This window comes from Poecilia reticulata, chromosome 19 (genome assembly GCF_904066995.2).
Source record: "Poecilia reticulata chromosome 19, P_reticulata-male-v2, whole genome shotgun sequence".
Lineage (NCBI taxonomy): Eukaryota > Metazoa > Chordata > Actinopteri > Cyprinodontiformes > Poeciliidae > Poecilia > Poecilia reticulata.
In genome coordinates, this window is record NC_088848.1 from 6,000,852 (window position 1) to 6,016,466 (window position 15,615).

Genomic DNA, 15,615 nt, shown 5'->3' on the forward strand with positions numbered 1-15,615 from the left:
TAACCTGGGAAATTTGTTTCACACATGAAGCTGGACTATTTCCTGGAAAGGTTTCCTGTAGTGAATCAACATGACTTGGCTAAAATTGATCCTTTAATGGAAAAGAAAAGTTTCTTCATTTATGTTTTTGTGAAATATCTAAATAAAAACTGACATATCACTATAGGTGGTGATTTAAAAGTCAGCAATAAAACAGCAGATGTTTACTCCAAAACGCAGGTGTGGAGCGAATGTCAGACATCAGATACGCAGAGTGGAGATGGTTCTGGAGAACCGGATCCAGGTGGTTCTGATGAAGTATCGCCTGTTTTTGGGTAATCAAAAGAGAACATTTTAGACTCAAAAGTAGACGCGGGTCAAAAAATAACAAACTAAAAATCACACAAATAAAGTTTCTCGAAATTTATTGTAGATTTGAAACCTGAAAGGGATTTTTACAACAATATATCAGTGAGAAAAAAAAGAGTAAATTTCTGCCAAAAACTTTTTGAACTTTATACACTGTAGCTAATTTTGCATGTTTGCAGTGTTAAAAGAAAGACGTCCAGTTTTCAGTTTCTTTTGGTTCCATTTGTTGAGTAACAAGAACAAGATTTAAGTCACTTTGTTTCAAAACGTTTGCTATATTTAGTGAAGTTTAAGAAGGAATAAAAGCTGATCTGGGTGCTGGTTTAATGGAAGCAGAGTGGGAACAAAGCGGCTTACATTATGAACAGTTCCTTAAACAGTTCCCCAGTTCTTCTGTCTTTAAGAACAAAAACAAACATGTTTGTTAGCAGTTTTGATTTTTTTCACATTGAACAATTTACAACAGGTGCAGAAAATATAAACTGTGAAAAAAGAGTTGTGGTATGTTAAACTTCTCAGTTCCTTTAATTTGATCCTTTTATTTTAGAACGATCTCTAGTTAACATGCAGACTCATTGAAACACACCTGATGTCAATCATTTAACGTTTTGTTTCTTCAAAAGTGAAACTGCAGAGTTAAATATGCAACTGTAAACTGACAGCAGAATTATCACCTGAAATGCGATGACATATTAAGGAGTGGCGTGAAAACCTGGCAACGTCAGTGAAGCACATGGACAGTTGGAATATTTTTATTCCGTTTTTAGTAAAGAATAAGGAATCAGTTATTGCAATTTCTATCTACGCTGTGAAGAATTAAAATAAGATGTTTGAATTGTTTTAGTTTAAAATAAAACAGGAATACGAGATAAGAAAACATGCGATGACAGATGAAAGTCTTTGCTTCATGTCCGGGTGACTGCTTTAGAGATTTGTAACATAAAGCTAAATTTAGCTCAGATCGAAAGTTTTTTACATTATGCAAATTTGTGACGAATCAAATAAAAAAATAAACAGCAACATCCTGTTAAAACTAAGAGAAAAAGATTCAAATTGGTCAAGAAATACTACAGTTGTTTTTGTTTTTAGTGTTTTGCTTTCTGTTGCGTTTTTTCCAGAGCCGTGGGAGAAACTCAAACATGAGTTTTTCAGTGTCGTGAGACCAAAACAAAATGTTGCTGCTGTTTGTTTGATTTGGTTGAAAACATCTCAAAACTTCAAAGCTGTGCAGCGAGTTTAACCTGTAACTGCTCAGCTGTTGGTAACTCTTCAGTGAATCCTACAGAGAAAATGCAAAGCAAACAGGGAGAAAAAGAAAATATGAATTAATATCATCAATGACCTGGTAGCACTATAGGTAGCACAGTGAGTCCAGTTCAGCTGTTCTTTTATTAGAGTAAAATAATATTTATTTATTTATTTATTTATTTATTTATTTATTTATTTATAGTAGTTTGCAAACCAGTGATGTGGTTTGCAGTGTTGACTGGTCACTGCATTTCCTTGTACCGGCCCAGAGCAGCTTAGCAGGAGGCATTAGCACTGGCTTATCTGACTAAATGAGCTTTTACTTTAATATAAGTATACAGAAATCCTCATGTAAACTTTCAAATAAAAATAACCATGTTTATTAGTACAAAATAAACAATAAAGATGAAAACAGTAACATGTTTAAAATGTTGACTAATTATGCTCACATTTGCATGAACAGCAGCTCAATCTCTGAAATCTACTCCTTTAAATGCTAAATCAATCTAAGAGAAGAAATTATTACTCAATGAAAGACAAAAGTGCAATGCAGGGAAATTCTTTTAAGTACCTTTCTTCACAAAACGTTACCATATTTTCCGGACTATAGAGCGCACCATACCATAAGCAGCATCTAAATTATTATTTTTTAAAGCTTGCGTGCAGCGGCTCTGCGTTCTGCCAGATCGACAGCCCTCAACTTAAAAGAGGCATCATATGAGTTTGAAAACATCTCTCCGTCGTGCCTGCTGCTAGCATGTCCTTGTTCTAAAATAATTTGCACTTTCTTCTTTGATTTCCAATTTTGACTTCCATTTATTCACTTCCTGCTGAAGAGCCCCCTGGTGGTTGAAGAAAAAATCCACAGAAAAGTCGCACCGGGCTGTAAGCCACATTGTTCGAAGCGTGGGGGGGAATAGTAGCGGTTCATAGTCCGATAAATCCGGTACTCGAGTAAATGTAACCAGTACCACCACTTTTCAACATGAATAACAATACTAGTAGCCTATTCTTGCTAGCAAGCTTAACGTGAAATATTGGCATTAGCTAGTCATCATTTGCCTGCATCCAACAGCATTAATCAGCTCACTCAGCTAGTTTTTTTTGGGGGGGGGAAACTGTGCAAACGTTTTGTGTCTTTGGCCGATTTGCTGCCATGATTGTAAGACACACCCGCGCAGCTCTGAACAGCAGCAGCAGGTCTCCGTCGCTTTTCCTACAGGTGTTAAAATCGGTGGAGCATCTTAGCGCTTGTGTTGGGAAAAAACTGGTTACGTCATGTTAACAATTGACAAAAACAGTTGTAACTAAAAAAAAAAGAGCGTTTATGAAATTGACATAGGAAAGACGGAAAGTTTGCCTCTTTAGATAGAAAGAAAAAGAAAAAGCCTTGCTGTCATATGGTGTGAAGGTAGAGATAAAATAGATCCAGGCTCCTGTTACAAACTGGTGGGAAAATACAACACAATAAAACCAAAGTTGCTGAAGCTGCAGAAATAATAGGGAGAAAAGGATTTAAACAGTAATACAGAGATATGTGCACAAACTAAGATAAGTTTTTTATTTAAGAAATAAACGTATGGGTCAGTAAGGAACAAAAGTATGTTAATGTTTGTCAAAATGTAAAAACAAGCATTATAATGCAGTAATATATTACTGCAGGTCAGAGGCTTCCAGCCGTGGCACTCTGGATCCACTGTCCTGATCGGTTTAACTGTTTCTCACTCCAACTTAATAAAAACTAAAACAGAAGAACCAAAACCAAGACGGCTAACACCTGAAGGTCAGGCAAGTTCAGCCACACAGCAGGTTATTCAAGATGCATTCCAGAAGTAAGTAAGTAAGTAAGTAAGCTTTATTTCTATAGCACTTTTCACAGACCAGAGTCACAAAGTGCTGCACAATTTATAAAAATAAAAACAATTGAAAACAAATTAAAACAAACATACCAACATTAAAACACAATATTACATTAAAAAGCAAGTTTAAAAAAGTGGGTCTTAAGTTGTTTCCTAAAAGTGTCTATACAATGTAGAGATCGAATGGTGCAAGGTAGCTCATTCCATAGGCGGGGCGCCACAGCTTTAAAAGATCTGTCTCCACGAGTCTTAAGAAAGGTCCGAGGAAACGTCAACAAGTTCAGGTTCGACGACCTGAGACTCCTAATCGAAACATAAGGCTGTAGGAAGGCTGTAGAAGGAATCAGAGATTAAAAAATAGATGAAAGATCAAAAAGACATTGTTTCTAAAAGCTTTTTCTTGGTTCTGGTCCCAGAACGAAAGAGTTTGTGAAGAATATTCAGACCCAGGAGGGGCGAGTATATTTAACAAAAATCAGGGAAGTTGCATGAGGACGGCTGAAATGTATGTCAGTTTAATCTGTGACTGGTGGAAGGTGTGAACTATTTGTATTAGACTTGAATCTTATACAAACATTATTTTATTTTAGGTTTGTTCCTCTTGTAGTTTATCCTGAAACTATATGTTCAGTCTTTACACCTGATCTGATGTAGTCAGACTCCTGCCAGTCGAGTTAATGCCAAATTACCAGACGTTCTCCTTTTGCCGCCATGTTTCAAAGAGGATGTAGAAACCACCAGGTGAGAGACAGCCCCACCTGATTCACCTGAAGTTTGATTCCTGGTTGAATGCGTTCGAACGAGGTGGTTAGTGTTTTCTTTAAAACAAAAGTAGGTGTTAACCAGATGAAGAAAATGCAAATCTCTTAAAATAACAATGTGCATTTCAATCAGGCCTTCAGATGAGGGAGCCGAGCTTCAATGTGACAGATTGACATCTTCGTCTCTTGGCTTTCAGTTTGCACGCGCACACAGAGTGTGAGGACGCTTTTTATCTCATGAAGGAATGTTACATATCAGATTTAGATCAATCAGAATGACATTTGCTAAATCATTGCTGCTCCACCTTCATTCTGCCTGCAGGTGCAAAATAAGCTCAGGAATGGTGTGACTCAAAGTGTGGCTTGGGGGCCGTTTGCGGCACGTGGCCTGACTTTGTGCGGTCCCTACTTAATATCAGAATTATTTCATTAATCTTGGAAAATACAGCAAATGTCTTCAAATAAAGTTACCGAATTGCTGTTTTTAATGCTGAGAAAAGACTGAATATTTCTTTATTTTAATAGAAAAAACATGCAAAACTATTACAGTTTTGGATTTATAATGAATCACACCCATTTCCTGCAAGAAAATACTTTTTTAAAAATGAAATATTGGTGACATTTTATTTAAATCGGCGAGCCTAAGACAGAAATGACACTGATGAATACCAAGAAGTAGAGGTGTGCCGATCGATCGGTCACCAATCATAATCGGCCGATTTTCGTGAAAAAGTGCATGATCGGTGATCACCGATCATTGGCTCTTGTTGCCGATACCGATCACCTGCATCTCATTTCGCAGCCTGCCTGTGCTGCTGGTCTCCTCTTTCCTTCACACTGTGCAAACGCACAGCAACAAATCCTAAGCGATGTGGAACTATAACGCACTGAGTGAATAATAAAATAAATAAATAAATAAATAAATATGTTATCGGTATCGGTGATCGGCCCTCATGGGTGATCGGTATCGGTATTGGCAGGAAAAAACCTGATCGGCACATCTCTACCAAGAAGTCTTCATAAATGTTTACGACTGTCGTCATGGAGTTTCATTCAGAAAATAAAGGCAATTTTAATGTAAAGTCGCATAAAAACTTGCATTGAAACTCCATTAAAAGTGTCATTCTTTATCAAATTTAAACACTTCACAACAGTCGTAAACATTCATGACGACTCATTCAGTGTCATGTCAGTCATGTCTGCACACCCTTTCAACCAAAAAAACTATTTTTTTTAATAAAAAAAAAATGTCATGTAAGTTTACTGTATTGTGCACCAGTTTGACTTAAAGCAGTCTTTGGCTGCAGAAACCTCCAGCTGTGAGACATTCCCAGACATTGCACGTTTATTATTGTAGCTCACTTCTCAACATATTTGAAGGAGGTGTGTAGTGTTTTCCTGTAAAGCGAAACTATGTGTTAAAGGGAAGAACAAAACCTTAACATATAAAGTGTGAACAGTATTTAACTAAGCTCTTAAAATAGCAATGTCAGCCCAGCATGCATCATCGGATCGTTTGACGTGGCGTCTACCCACATCTTCGTCGCTCTGCTTTGACTTCGCACACACACTGACGGCGAAAACCTCATGAAGAAATGAGATTAATCAGGCCAATCAGAACGTTTAATACGTTCTCTGTGCATTCACTGCGAAAACATAAAATCTTACCAAGTATTTTTGTCTCATTTCTGGTGTAAATGTATTAGTAAACTTTAAAACAAAACTACCTTACAAGTAACGTTTCAGTAAAAACTGAAGAAATTAAGAAATTATTTCCTTGTTTTAAGGAAATAATTTCTTAACATTGGCTCAAAAGTTCTTGTTCTATTATCACATTATTTCACTTGTAACATGGGGAAATTGCACTGTAAAAAGTAAACTCATCTGCCAATAGAACAAGGACTTTTTCACCAAAATTAAGGAATTATTTACTTAAAACAAGCTCCTGAAAAGATACTTGCAAGCTGGTTTTGTCTTATTTAAAGTGCACAAAGACATTTGCACTAGACACTGGACTAAAAATACTTGGTAAGATTTTGTGTTTTTGCAGTGTTGTGATATTTAGACTGTACTTACGTTTTTAGAGCAGTTTAGACATCATGTGTTGCTGCCAGGGTGAAAAATATGCTAAACCATCCTGGCTCCACCTAATTATTCTGCATTTGGGCCTAATTGAGAGTATTTAGTTTACTGTTGTAGTCATTCACTCCAACTATCACATGCAAAGGCAATTTAACTATTTCCTTTTATTAGTTTGTTTGTTTTGTTTGCTGCAGTCCTAATTTAACACTAAGAGCAGAGAATGTCAGAGGACGGGTTCCCAAACAATTAGAATCAGGTCAGAAAGGATTAAACCAACATGTAGAGCAGACAGAAAATGTTTAAACAACATAAAATTCACAATGTATTTTATAAACTTGTTCAAGTTGTTAACACACACAGGGCATCAGCCAATCAAATGGTAGCAAATGGAAAAAGACAGAGTTGAGTAGTAACTAGTTACATTTACTCATTTATTTTAATAACTATGTTAGAAAAAGATTACTTTTAGGATAATTGTTATTTCTCTGTACTTTTGAGTAATTTTACAAAGTATTTATACTCTTACTTTAGTACTTTATATTTTGGTCCATCTGTTTATGTATTTAAAAAAATATTAAATGATTGATAGTTTGATCGGTTACTCAGTACTTGTATAATTTCTTGGCTGGCTACTTTTTACTTTTGAGTAAAAACACATTGAGTTAGTTATATTCTTACTTGTTATTGGGTTCTCTACCAATAGAAAATCATGGATTCATCCATTGAATCAACAGTCTGGGCTGCAGGTGGAGGTACAGTGATATGGGAGGAACAATAGTTTCTGTCACAAATCTCAGATAATCTCCATCTAGTTCCCCGAACACGATAAGTAGTTTAGTTTTCCAGTAAACTCCAGTTCACGACAGAGCAGGCGTGGCGTGTGGAGGAACAAATCTACAGTAAATGGGAGATGTCATTATTTTAATAAGGACTAATGAGGAATGTTAATGTTAAGCCTTACTGAATCTATGAAAGAAATAATTAAATCAGATCAAAGAAGGTTGGCACAATCTAGGTCAAGCTCTAAGGTGTGTGAAGTTTGATGAAACTGCAAGAATCGATGGCTTGGGGCAATTGAAGATAGAAAAAAAAATGTAACATGTATGTCATTAATCTCAGAAATTTTCTAGAAAAAACGTTGAAATTTCCGAGTCTTGAAAGTAGAAAATTTGCAAGAGAAATTTTAAAAATTTGAATCTCAGACATTTTCTAGGAAAAACTTTAACATTTCTTAGTTTCAAAACCTAATCATTCGAGAGGACAAAAAAACTCATAAATTTTGAGATTAATCTCAGAAATTCTGTAGAAAAAAATATGAATATTTTAGACTAATCTCTGAAATGTTCTACTTTATGAGCTCAGAAAATTTCAATGATTTATTTTAGAAAATTTCTGAGATTAATCTAAAACTGTCCACACATTTTTCCAGCTAATTTTTGACAATCCAGAGCTCAAAAATGTCCAAGTTTTTTCTATATTTCTGAGATTATTGTCAACATTTTGCACATTTTTGGCATTTATTTACCAAAAATATTTTTTGGCACATATTCAGTTACATTTACTTGAGTACATTGTTTCCTAAAATAGTTCCTCAAGTAAATGTAACTGAGTATTTTGACGTGCATTTTCAGCGGCCCTAATACACCATCATATCTTCCAAGTGACTCACCTTCAAGCTTTATTGGTGCAAATAAAAACGATAGAAATTATGAGGCAGTTTTGGCGTTTTTGTAAAAAAAAAAAAAAAAAAAATCTTTCCGCAAATATCAGGTTTTCATGCAGTTGGTTCAACAGCTGAGGAGCATAGAAACCAAAACCTGCAACCTCAATTTGTTCAAACTTTTAAATCTTGATGGTTCGTCCCATTTTTATTTTCCGTTTTGATTTTGATTTTTTCCCACACAGTGTTTTCTGTTCAGCAGGAAAACATCCAGTTCGACCTGAACGACGAGGTGAAGGTGAGTCAGCTGCAAGAAGCTTTTCCAGGTGAGACCTGTAATGGCTGCAATGACCAAGAAATGGAGTCAGATTGCAGTAAATCCTCAAAACAATGCAGCCAGTTTGGATGCGAAACAATCGCTTCATCACGAACGTTGATAAAACGATTCTTTTCCTCCACGAACTCTGAATGATTTTCAGTAAGAGCAGCAGCTTTGGGTGAACCGGGAAATCTCTGTATTGTGGCTGAGAATAAAGGTGGAACCCTTAGTTTCTTTTCTCTTGTGTTTTTTTTTTTTTTTTAAATACAGTACATTCATGAACACGTGGAAAAACGTTCCAGTTCAGAGAAACGCCACTGTCTCAATCACGTTAGTGTTCATTGCTTGTGTTGGCTCACTGCTGAACCGTAACTCTTTATTGTTTGGACTGGAATGAGAAAAAAAACAAACACCTCCAACGCTGCTATCACATGACAAACTGTGAGCGACTGAACTGACAGATGGGCCGTCAAATCCGTCTGGGATCATTTTTACCGCCGTCATTCCTAAATTACGTAACTTTACTGGTGTGAAAACACAACAAATCTATATAGATGTAAATAAAACCTTTACTGTAAACAACATAGCATTGAAATAAACACAAAATCTTACCAAGGCGTTTTGCCTAGTTTATGGTGCAAATATCTTAGTAACTTAAAAATTCCTTTTCAGCAAAATATACCAGCTGGTTTAAAGTAGATCATTCATTTTTGATGAAAAAGTACTACTAGTTTCACCGGAATCAACTGCCGCTTCACTGTTACCTAGCAACACCTCCCAAGCCCAGCCTGTTGCCTAGCAACCGAATTCTAGGTCCGTTGGCAGATTATTTCACTGAAAACATTTTCCTCATGTTTTTAGTGAAATAATCTGCCAGTGAAACTAGTAAACTAGCTGCTACATCTGCTGGTAAGAAACTTGTAATAATAATAACAGATAATAGTTACTGTTATTACAGATTTTATTTTTCATGCCCTTTATATCTTTAACTCTCAAAGGGTAAAAAGAAAACAACCCCAAAGCAAAACAAACAATTTTAGTGGATAAAAATAAATAAATAAACAAATATTTAAGAAATATTGGTTTTGCTAAAAAGAAATGTCTTCAGGCTTTTTTTTAAAACAGCAAGTGGACTGTTTTGCCCTCAGCACCTGTGTAAGTTAGTTTTCTCTCATTTCAAGTGTATTAAAATATTTGCACTAAAACCTACTTGGTTAAGATGTTGTGTTTTTGCAGTGCAGGAGCTCCATCAGAGACCAAAAAGGCCTGCTGTGTTTAAAGTTCATGTCAGGAGAATCAGAAATGAACAAGTACGACTTGTTCAAAAGGGCTGTCGGGAAAAAGGTTCCTCACTCTGAAAAGAATGCAGCAGCTCTGCTTTGCTTTGCAAAACCTGCACCAAAATGAACCAAAACATCTTTGGAACGCAGCCACAAAACAGAGACGTTTCACAAATCCCTCACACTCATTGTGACGTAAGGCAGTGGAGGAGTGATGGTTTGGGCTTGATTTTGTAGGATTTGTGCACTTTACATCAAAAATACAAAATCTTACAAAGTATTTTTGGTCCAGTTTCTAATGCAAATATCTTAATACTATTGAAACAAGACAAAACTAACTTAATAAACATTTTCAGCAAGATATACAAGCTTGTTTTATGTCAATAATTCCTTAATATTGACTAAAAAGTGATAGTTTCACTTATAACGAGGTATTTTCCCCATGTTTTTAGTGAAATATGACAGTGAAACTAGAACTTTTACATCAATATTAAGAAATTATTCACTTAAAATCAGGTCCTTGTAAGTTACTTTAAGCTAGTTTTCTCTTATTTCACGTATATGAATATTTGCACAATAAATTAAACCAAAAATACTTTGTAGGATTTTGTGTTTTTGAAGTGTTTCAATTTTCTCAACCACAAACCCTTCTTTAGTTTACAACAGTAAACAAAGTACATGAAACATAAAAAAAATAAATACAAAAATCCAGCTGTATTGATTGTTTTATTTAAATATTGCAAGTTTAATTCATTCCTGAGCATGGCAACAAATGAAGTTGTGTATTTTTAAATAATTGACCAATTTTGTACTTTTAATACGTTTTCTTCGAGCTCAGATTGCATTCTTTCTTCTGGCCACAAGATGGCAGAATTTCACCACATCTGATCGGATTCCTTCTCATTTAAGATGCAAATAAATTCAAATTTTAATCGACTAATTCATTTCAAACACAGTGGATATTTCAGTATTCAGCTGAAACAGAAGCCAACAGTAAAATCTGTGTGTTTTGGGGATTTCAAGAAAGAGAAGTGTGTGAGCGATGAAGAGGGGGAGGTGAGGAAGAGGGAGAGAAACGTCCAGACCTGAGAGGTTCTCTCAGTCAGAGGCAGCAGCTCGCCGAAGGTTTCCTGCTCCAGAGGTGATCACGTTACGCGTGGCTCGTCCTGAATGAAGCTCAGGTAGATGAGGAACGATGGAGACGTTCTCCTGCCGCTGGATTCTCCTGACTGGAAGCTTTTATTTGGTGAGTAAAAGTCTAATTTTACACATTTAAACAGCTGTGAAGGGAACTTGAGCAGTAAATTGAAATAGACTGGTGATAAAATGCTGAAAAGTAACGAGAATGCCCTTTTTTTTTCACAAACTAGAAAGAAATGTGATGATTAATTTATGTTTAAAATATTTTTTGTAGTGTGTTTTCAGTAGAGGATAAACTGAAAGAAGTTGGCATGAATGTCATTTTAAAATCGAGCTTTTAATGATACTTTTTTACAGATTTTGTTCTTGAGCAACTAATAAAATTTAAATAAGAACTAGGTGCAGGACACTGCAAAAAAGAAACAAATCAGACCAGATATTTTTACTCTAGTTTCTAGTGAAAACAAATTAAAACACTTTAATTAAGACAAAGCCAACTTACAAGTAACTTTTCAGCAAGACATAAAGAGCTCCTTTCAAGTCAATAATTCCTTAATTTTGGTTGAAAATGTTCTAGTTTTACTACAGATTATTTCACTTTAAACACAAAAAAATATTTTTGCTATAAGTGAAATAATTTGCCAATTGGAACTAGCAAATTTTGACCAATATTAAAGAATTATCGACTTAAAACAAGCTCCTATCTTGGTGAAAAGTCATTTCTCATTTAGTTTTGTTTTATTTAAGGTGTACCAAGACATTTGCACTAGAAACGAGGCAAAATGATTGGCCCATTTTTTCTGTGTGGCAAAAATGGATAAAATAATGAAGGAAATCCAACTCCAAATTATTAAACTTCACTACTAATTCAAGCTGATTAATATACAGAAATAATGTACTTGTACTTTTGACTTTTACTTTTGTCATTTTATTATGAGGTATTTCTACTCTTACTTGAGTAAAATTTATGGATTACCACTGAATGAAAAACAAACATTTTTTAACCAAAAATTCACCAGACACAGACACACAGCTGCAGTTTCTGTTAGTTTCATAAGTTTTTTACTGAAATAAACTTTTTTCCTGATTTTATTTTTTGTTATCGATATGGATTATTGTCATTTTGATCCTTAACATACCAAACTTTCCACTTAACTTTATATCTTGGTCCATCTAATGATGCAATTTTTAAATATTAAATGATTGATAATTTGATCAGTTACTCAGTACTTGAAAAGATTTTTTTTTACCAAATATTTTTTCACTCTTACTTGAGTTATTTCTTGGATGGTTACTTTTCACTTTTGAATAAAAATATGTTGTTGTTGAAGTAGTACTACTCTTACTTGAGGACTTTTTTGGGGTTCTCTACCCTCCTCTGTTGCAATCAAAAAGAACTGGCTGGATACAAATATTGATTTTGTGAATTTGTGAGCACAAATCATGAGTAGTTGATTTAGCATTTCTTGGTATCAAAACTTGAAAAGTGGATTAATATTAAGTTTCTGGATTAACATTAAAATCTTTAGCCAATAATTAACCTGTTTAAATTAACTTTACCAAATCTGACAAAAACTGAGCTCAAATATCTGGCTAGAATAATGTCAGAAGTTTTCTCACGGCTACAAATACTGTGTGGTTTCTCTGTATCCAGGAAACATTTATTCAGGTATTGGGAAGCAAAGATATCTTTGTATAATTGGATTCCCACTATAAATTCAAACCAGATTTAAAAGTAAAACTCAAAACTACAAAGAACAGAATTGGTAGACACTGTAGTTTGAAAAGGTTGCTAAAAAAGTCTAGTTTGAATCTAGTAATGCTCTTTGAAACTTCCTCTGAGGCTCATTGTTTGTATTTTCTCATCATTTCCCAACTAGCTGGTTCTCTGTCAACATGAGACTCAGAGCAACTTCACCTTCAGGAACTCATCATCACCTCAACCCCACAGAGACCAAGAGGAGCATCTCCAGAAAACCTGGGGCCTTCAGTCCAGGACTGCCGTCCAGAACTCCCAAGTCCTCAACAATCCCTCGGTTCCTCTATCAAAGCAGAAGCTTTGGGAAATCCTCAAGTCCAACTCCAACCCATCGGTTAAAATTAAGCTCCAGCCCATCATGAAAGTTCAAGGACTCTCCAAACTATCGAGGTTGTTCAGCTGGGGCGACTTTTACTCCAACATCAAAACCGTAAAGCTGAATTTGCTGATAATGGGGAAGATTGTAGATCACGGCAACGGCTCTCTCGGCGTCTACTTCCGTCACAACTCCACGGGTGTTGGCAACGTGTCGGTCAGCCTGGTCCCGCCCAGGAAGGAGGTGGAGTTCGACCTGGAGCGCCAGAGCGTGGTCCACCCCAAGGAGTCGAAGACGTTCAACTGCAGGGTGGACTACGAGAAAACCGAACGCAGCAAGAAGGTGATGCTGTGCAACTACGACCCGTCGAAGACGTGCGACCAAGAGCAAACCCAGAGCCACATCACCTGGATGTGCTCCAAACCTTTCCAGGTCATCTGCGTCTACATGTCGTTCTACAGCACGGACTACCGGCTGGTCCAGAAAGTCTGTCCAGACTACAGCTCCCAGATCCCCCCCTACCTGCCCACAGGGTAAACATGGGGCCAGGTGAGGAGGATGAAGGGAAGATGCAGTTTGAGACTTTCAAAACTTTGTCCTAAAATATATGGAATGCTGTTTGTACCGTAAGTGAGTCAAATATTTACAGCAATAATTTGGATTATTTAGCCTTTTATAAGCGGGAAAAATAGGGTTCATTTTCATATTCACACCAAATTATTCATTCACTTATAAATGTTCCAGTTTCAAATTAAATATTTATTTAACAAGTTGAATATTTAGTTTACTAACAAGAAATTTAGCCCCAAACTAAAGATTTAGCTTGCTAACATTTTAATATTTTGTTTGGAACAAAATCTTAAATCCTAAATATAAATTAAATATATAGCTTGCAAGTTAAATATTTAGCTAAATAGTTTGTAAACTACATATTTAGCATGCCAACTTGCTAAAATTTTGTTTGCCAACTTGTTATATGTAGTTTTGAGCTAACTATATAGCTTGGGAGCTAAATATTTAGCTAGCTAACGTACGAGTACTTAGTTTTGAGCTAAATATTTAGATCCAAATTAAATATTTAGCTAAACTAAACAGTTTGTGAAGAACATATTTAGCTTGTTAACTTGCTAATATTTAGCTCGGAGAAAATATTTCACTGGTAAGCTAAATATTTAGCTTACTAGCTTAATAGTAAGCTAAATAATTAGTACATTTTAGTAAGCTAAAAGTTGGCAATATTGAGAGATGTAAATATTACTGAATATTTAGCTTACCAACTAAATTGAGCTAAATATTTAGGTTAATGTTAAATATTTAGCTTGCTAGCTGAGCTTAGTTTGGATCTGTAAACTTTATAAATGAATGAACATGGTGAAAATGTGACTTTGAGAAATTAATATAATTCCCTCTTATGACAAACTAAATGTAAACTTTTTGCTTTTAACTTTGATTTTGAGAACATGCTTTATTAAACATAGTAAAATATATGTTTAGGTGATGTCTCCTGTTTGTATTATTTTTCAATAATGTATCAAAAATGGTCAAACTGGAAGGAACCAGAATGATCCGGAGTTGAAGATGTACAAATATAACCTTCATAATAACGCTTTTTTTTTTTTCAAACTTTTGCAGTTTAAGTTGTCTGGTGACAGATATTTTTTGGAATAATTTGTCTTTTTTGTGATTTTAAAATAAATTTCTACCATCTGCTCATAGTGTACAATAAGAAAATGTTGTATAATTCTCTGGAGTCATATTTGCAATCAGAGTTATTGTGGTTTTAATTAAGAGTTCATAATGTCTGATTCAAACGGAAACCATAAATCAACACACATTCAGTGCACATAAACCTTAAATGTCAAAGATAACCAGAGCAAAAAGCTGTTTTTTAACACTGATTTCATTTAATACAAGGGGGAAAAAACTTTAAAACTAACATAGTATTATGTAAAAAAGTTATTTGTTATTTAATTTCCCTTTGGGAGTCAAAATATTTTTTGTTTTAACTTAAAATTAACATTTTATGCAAGAAAATGAAAAATAATAGTAATATTTCAGCATTATTAAGGAGTAAGGAGATGCTAAATACATAATGGTTAATCTTTCTTACAGTCCAAGATAAAAGGTTTAGAAAAAGTAGCTATTTACTGAAACTGAAAGAACATCTTTAAATAAACTCGTCAGCTCTAAAAGCTCTGAATTAAATATTCACACAGAATCGGAGGGAAGTGTGAAGCAACAAACTCAATGACCTTTCACCCCAAGTCAATGGAAATCCTCCAATTAGCACCTCGGCTCACTGATGTTTTTTAGAAGGAAAAAGAGAGAAACTCTCAGGCTGCAGTGGATGTGAGAAAACAGTTAGTCAGGGTTGCAGAGTTGACACATTTCCTGCTGAGAACCTGCCCACAGCGACACTTTTCTGCACGAGTTCCCCGCAGAAAACGCCAAAGTAAGGAGCTTTATGTTATTTTATTTCAGCACGTTCAACGCTTTTTTTCCCCCCCACTATTTTCTCAAACCTCACGTGGGATCAGATCAAGTTCCAGGTTCAAAATCTAAGGTGTTTTTGTTTTAGATCTTTAAACTTTTACTCAAGTAAAAATAAAAAATAAAAAAAAGAGTAAAAAATATGGTAAATCGTCGACTCAAAATCTGAGCAACTGATCAAAACATCAATTAATTAATATTTAAAAATTGCATCATAAGACGGACCAAAATACAGTTATGTTGAAATTTTGGTATGTTAAAGATCAGAATGCAAACAATATATTAATAAATACAAAATAAGGCAAAATAAAAAAAAAAATACTAATTAGTTTCTTTCAATAAAAAAAATTAAC

At 34.9% G+C, this 15,615-nt stretch overlaps 1 protein-coding gene across 1 annotated transcript; it reads left to right on the top strand.

Annotated features, from left to right (window-relative positions):
* The first annotated feature begins 10,404 nt into the window (after positions 1 to 10,404).
* On the top strand, positions 10,405 to 14,487 carry LOC103481351 (neurexophilin-1-like). Its single transcript, XM_008436755.3, has 2 exons — positions 10,405 to 10,803; positions 12,578 to 14,487. The coding sequence occupies exons 1-2, from the start codon at positions 10,753 to 10,755 to the stop codon at positions 13,307 to 13,309; spliced, it is 783 nt and encodes a 260-aa protein (XP_008434977.1). The 5' UTR covers positions 10,405 to 10,752; the 3' UTR covers positions 13,310 to 14,487.
* Positions 14,488 to 15,615: the final 1,128 nt, after the last annotated feature.

Excerpts from the sequence above, each read along its gene's own strand:
- LOC103481351 (XM_008436755.3), top strand. The coding sequence starts at position 10,753 with ATGGAGACGTTCTCCTGCCGCTGGATTCTCCTGACTGGAAGCTTTTAT. Across the intron at positions 10,804-12,577 it reads TGACTGGAAGCTTTTATTTG|CTGGTTCTCTGTCAACATGA; the intron begins GTGAGTAAAAGT and ends TTTCCCAACTAG.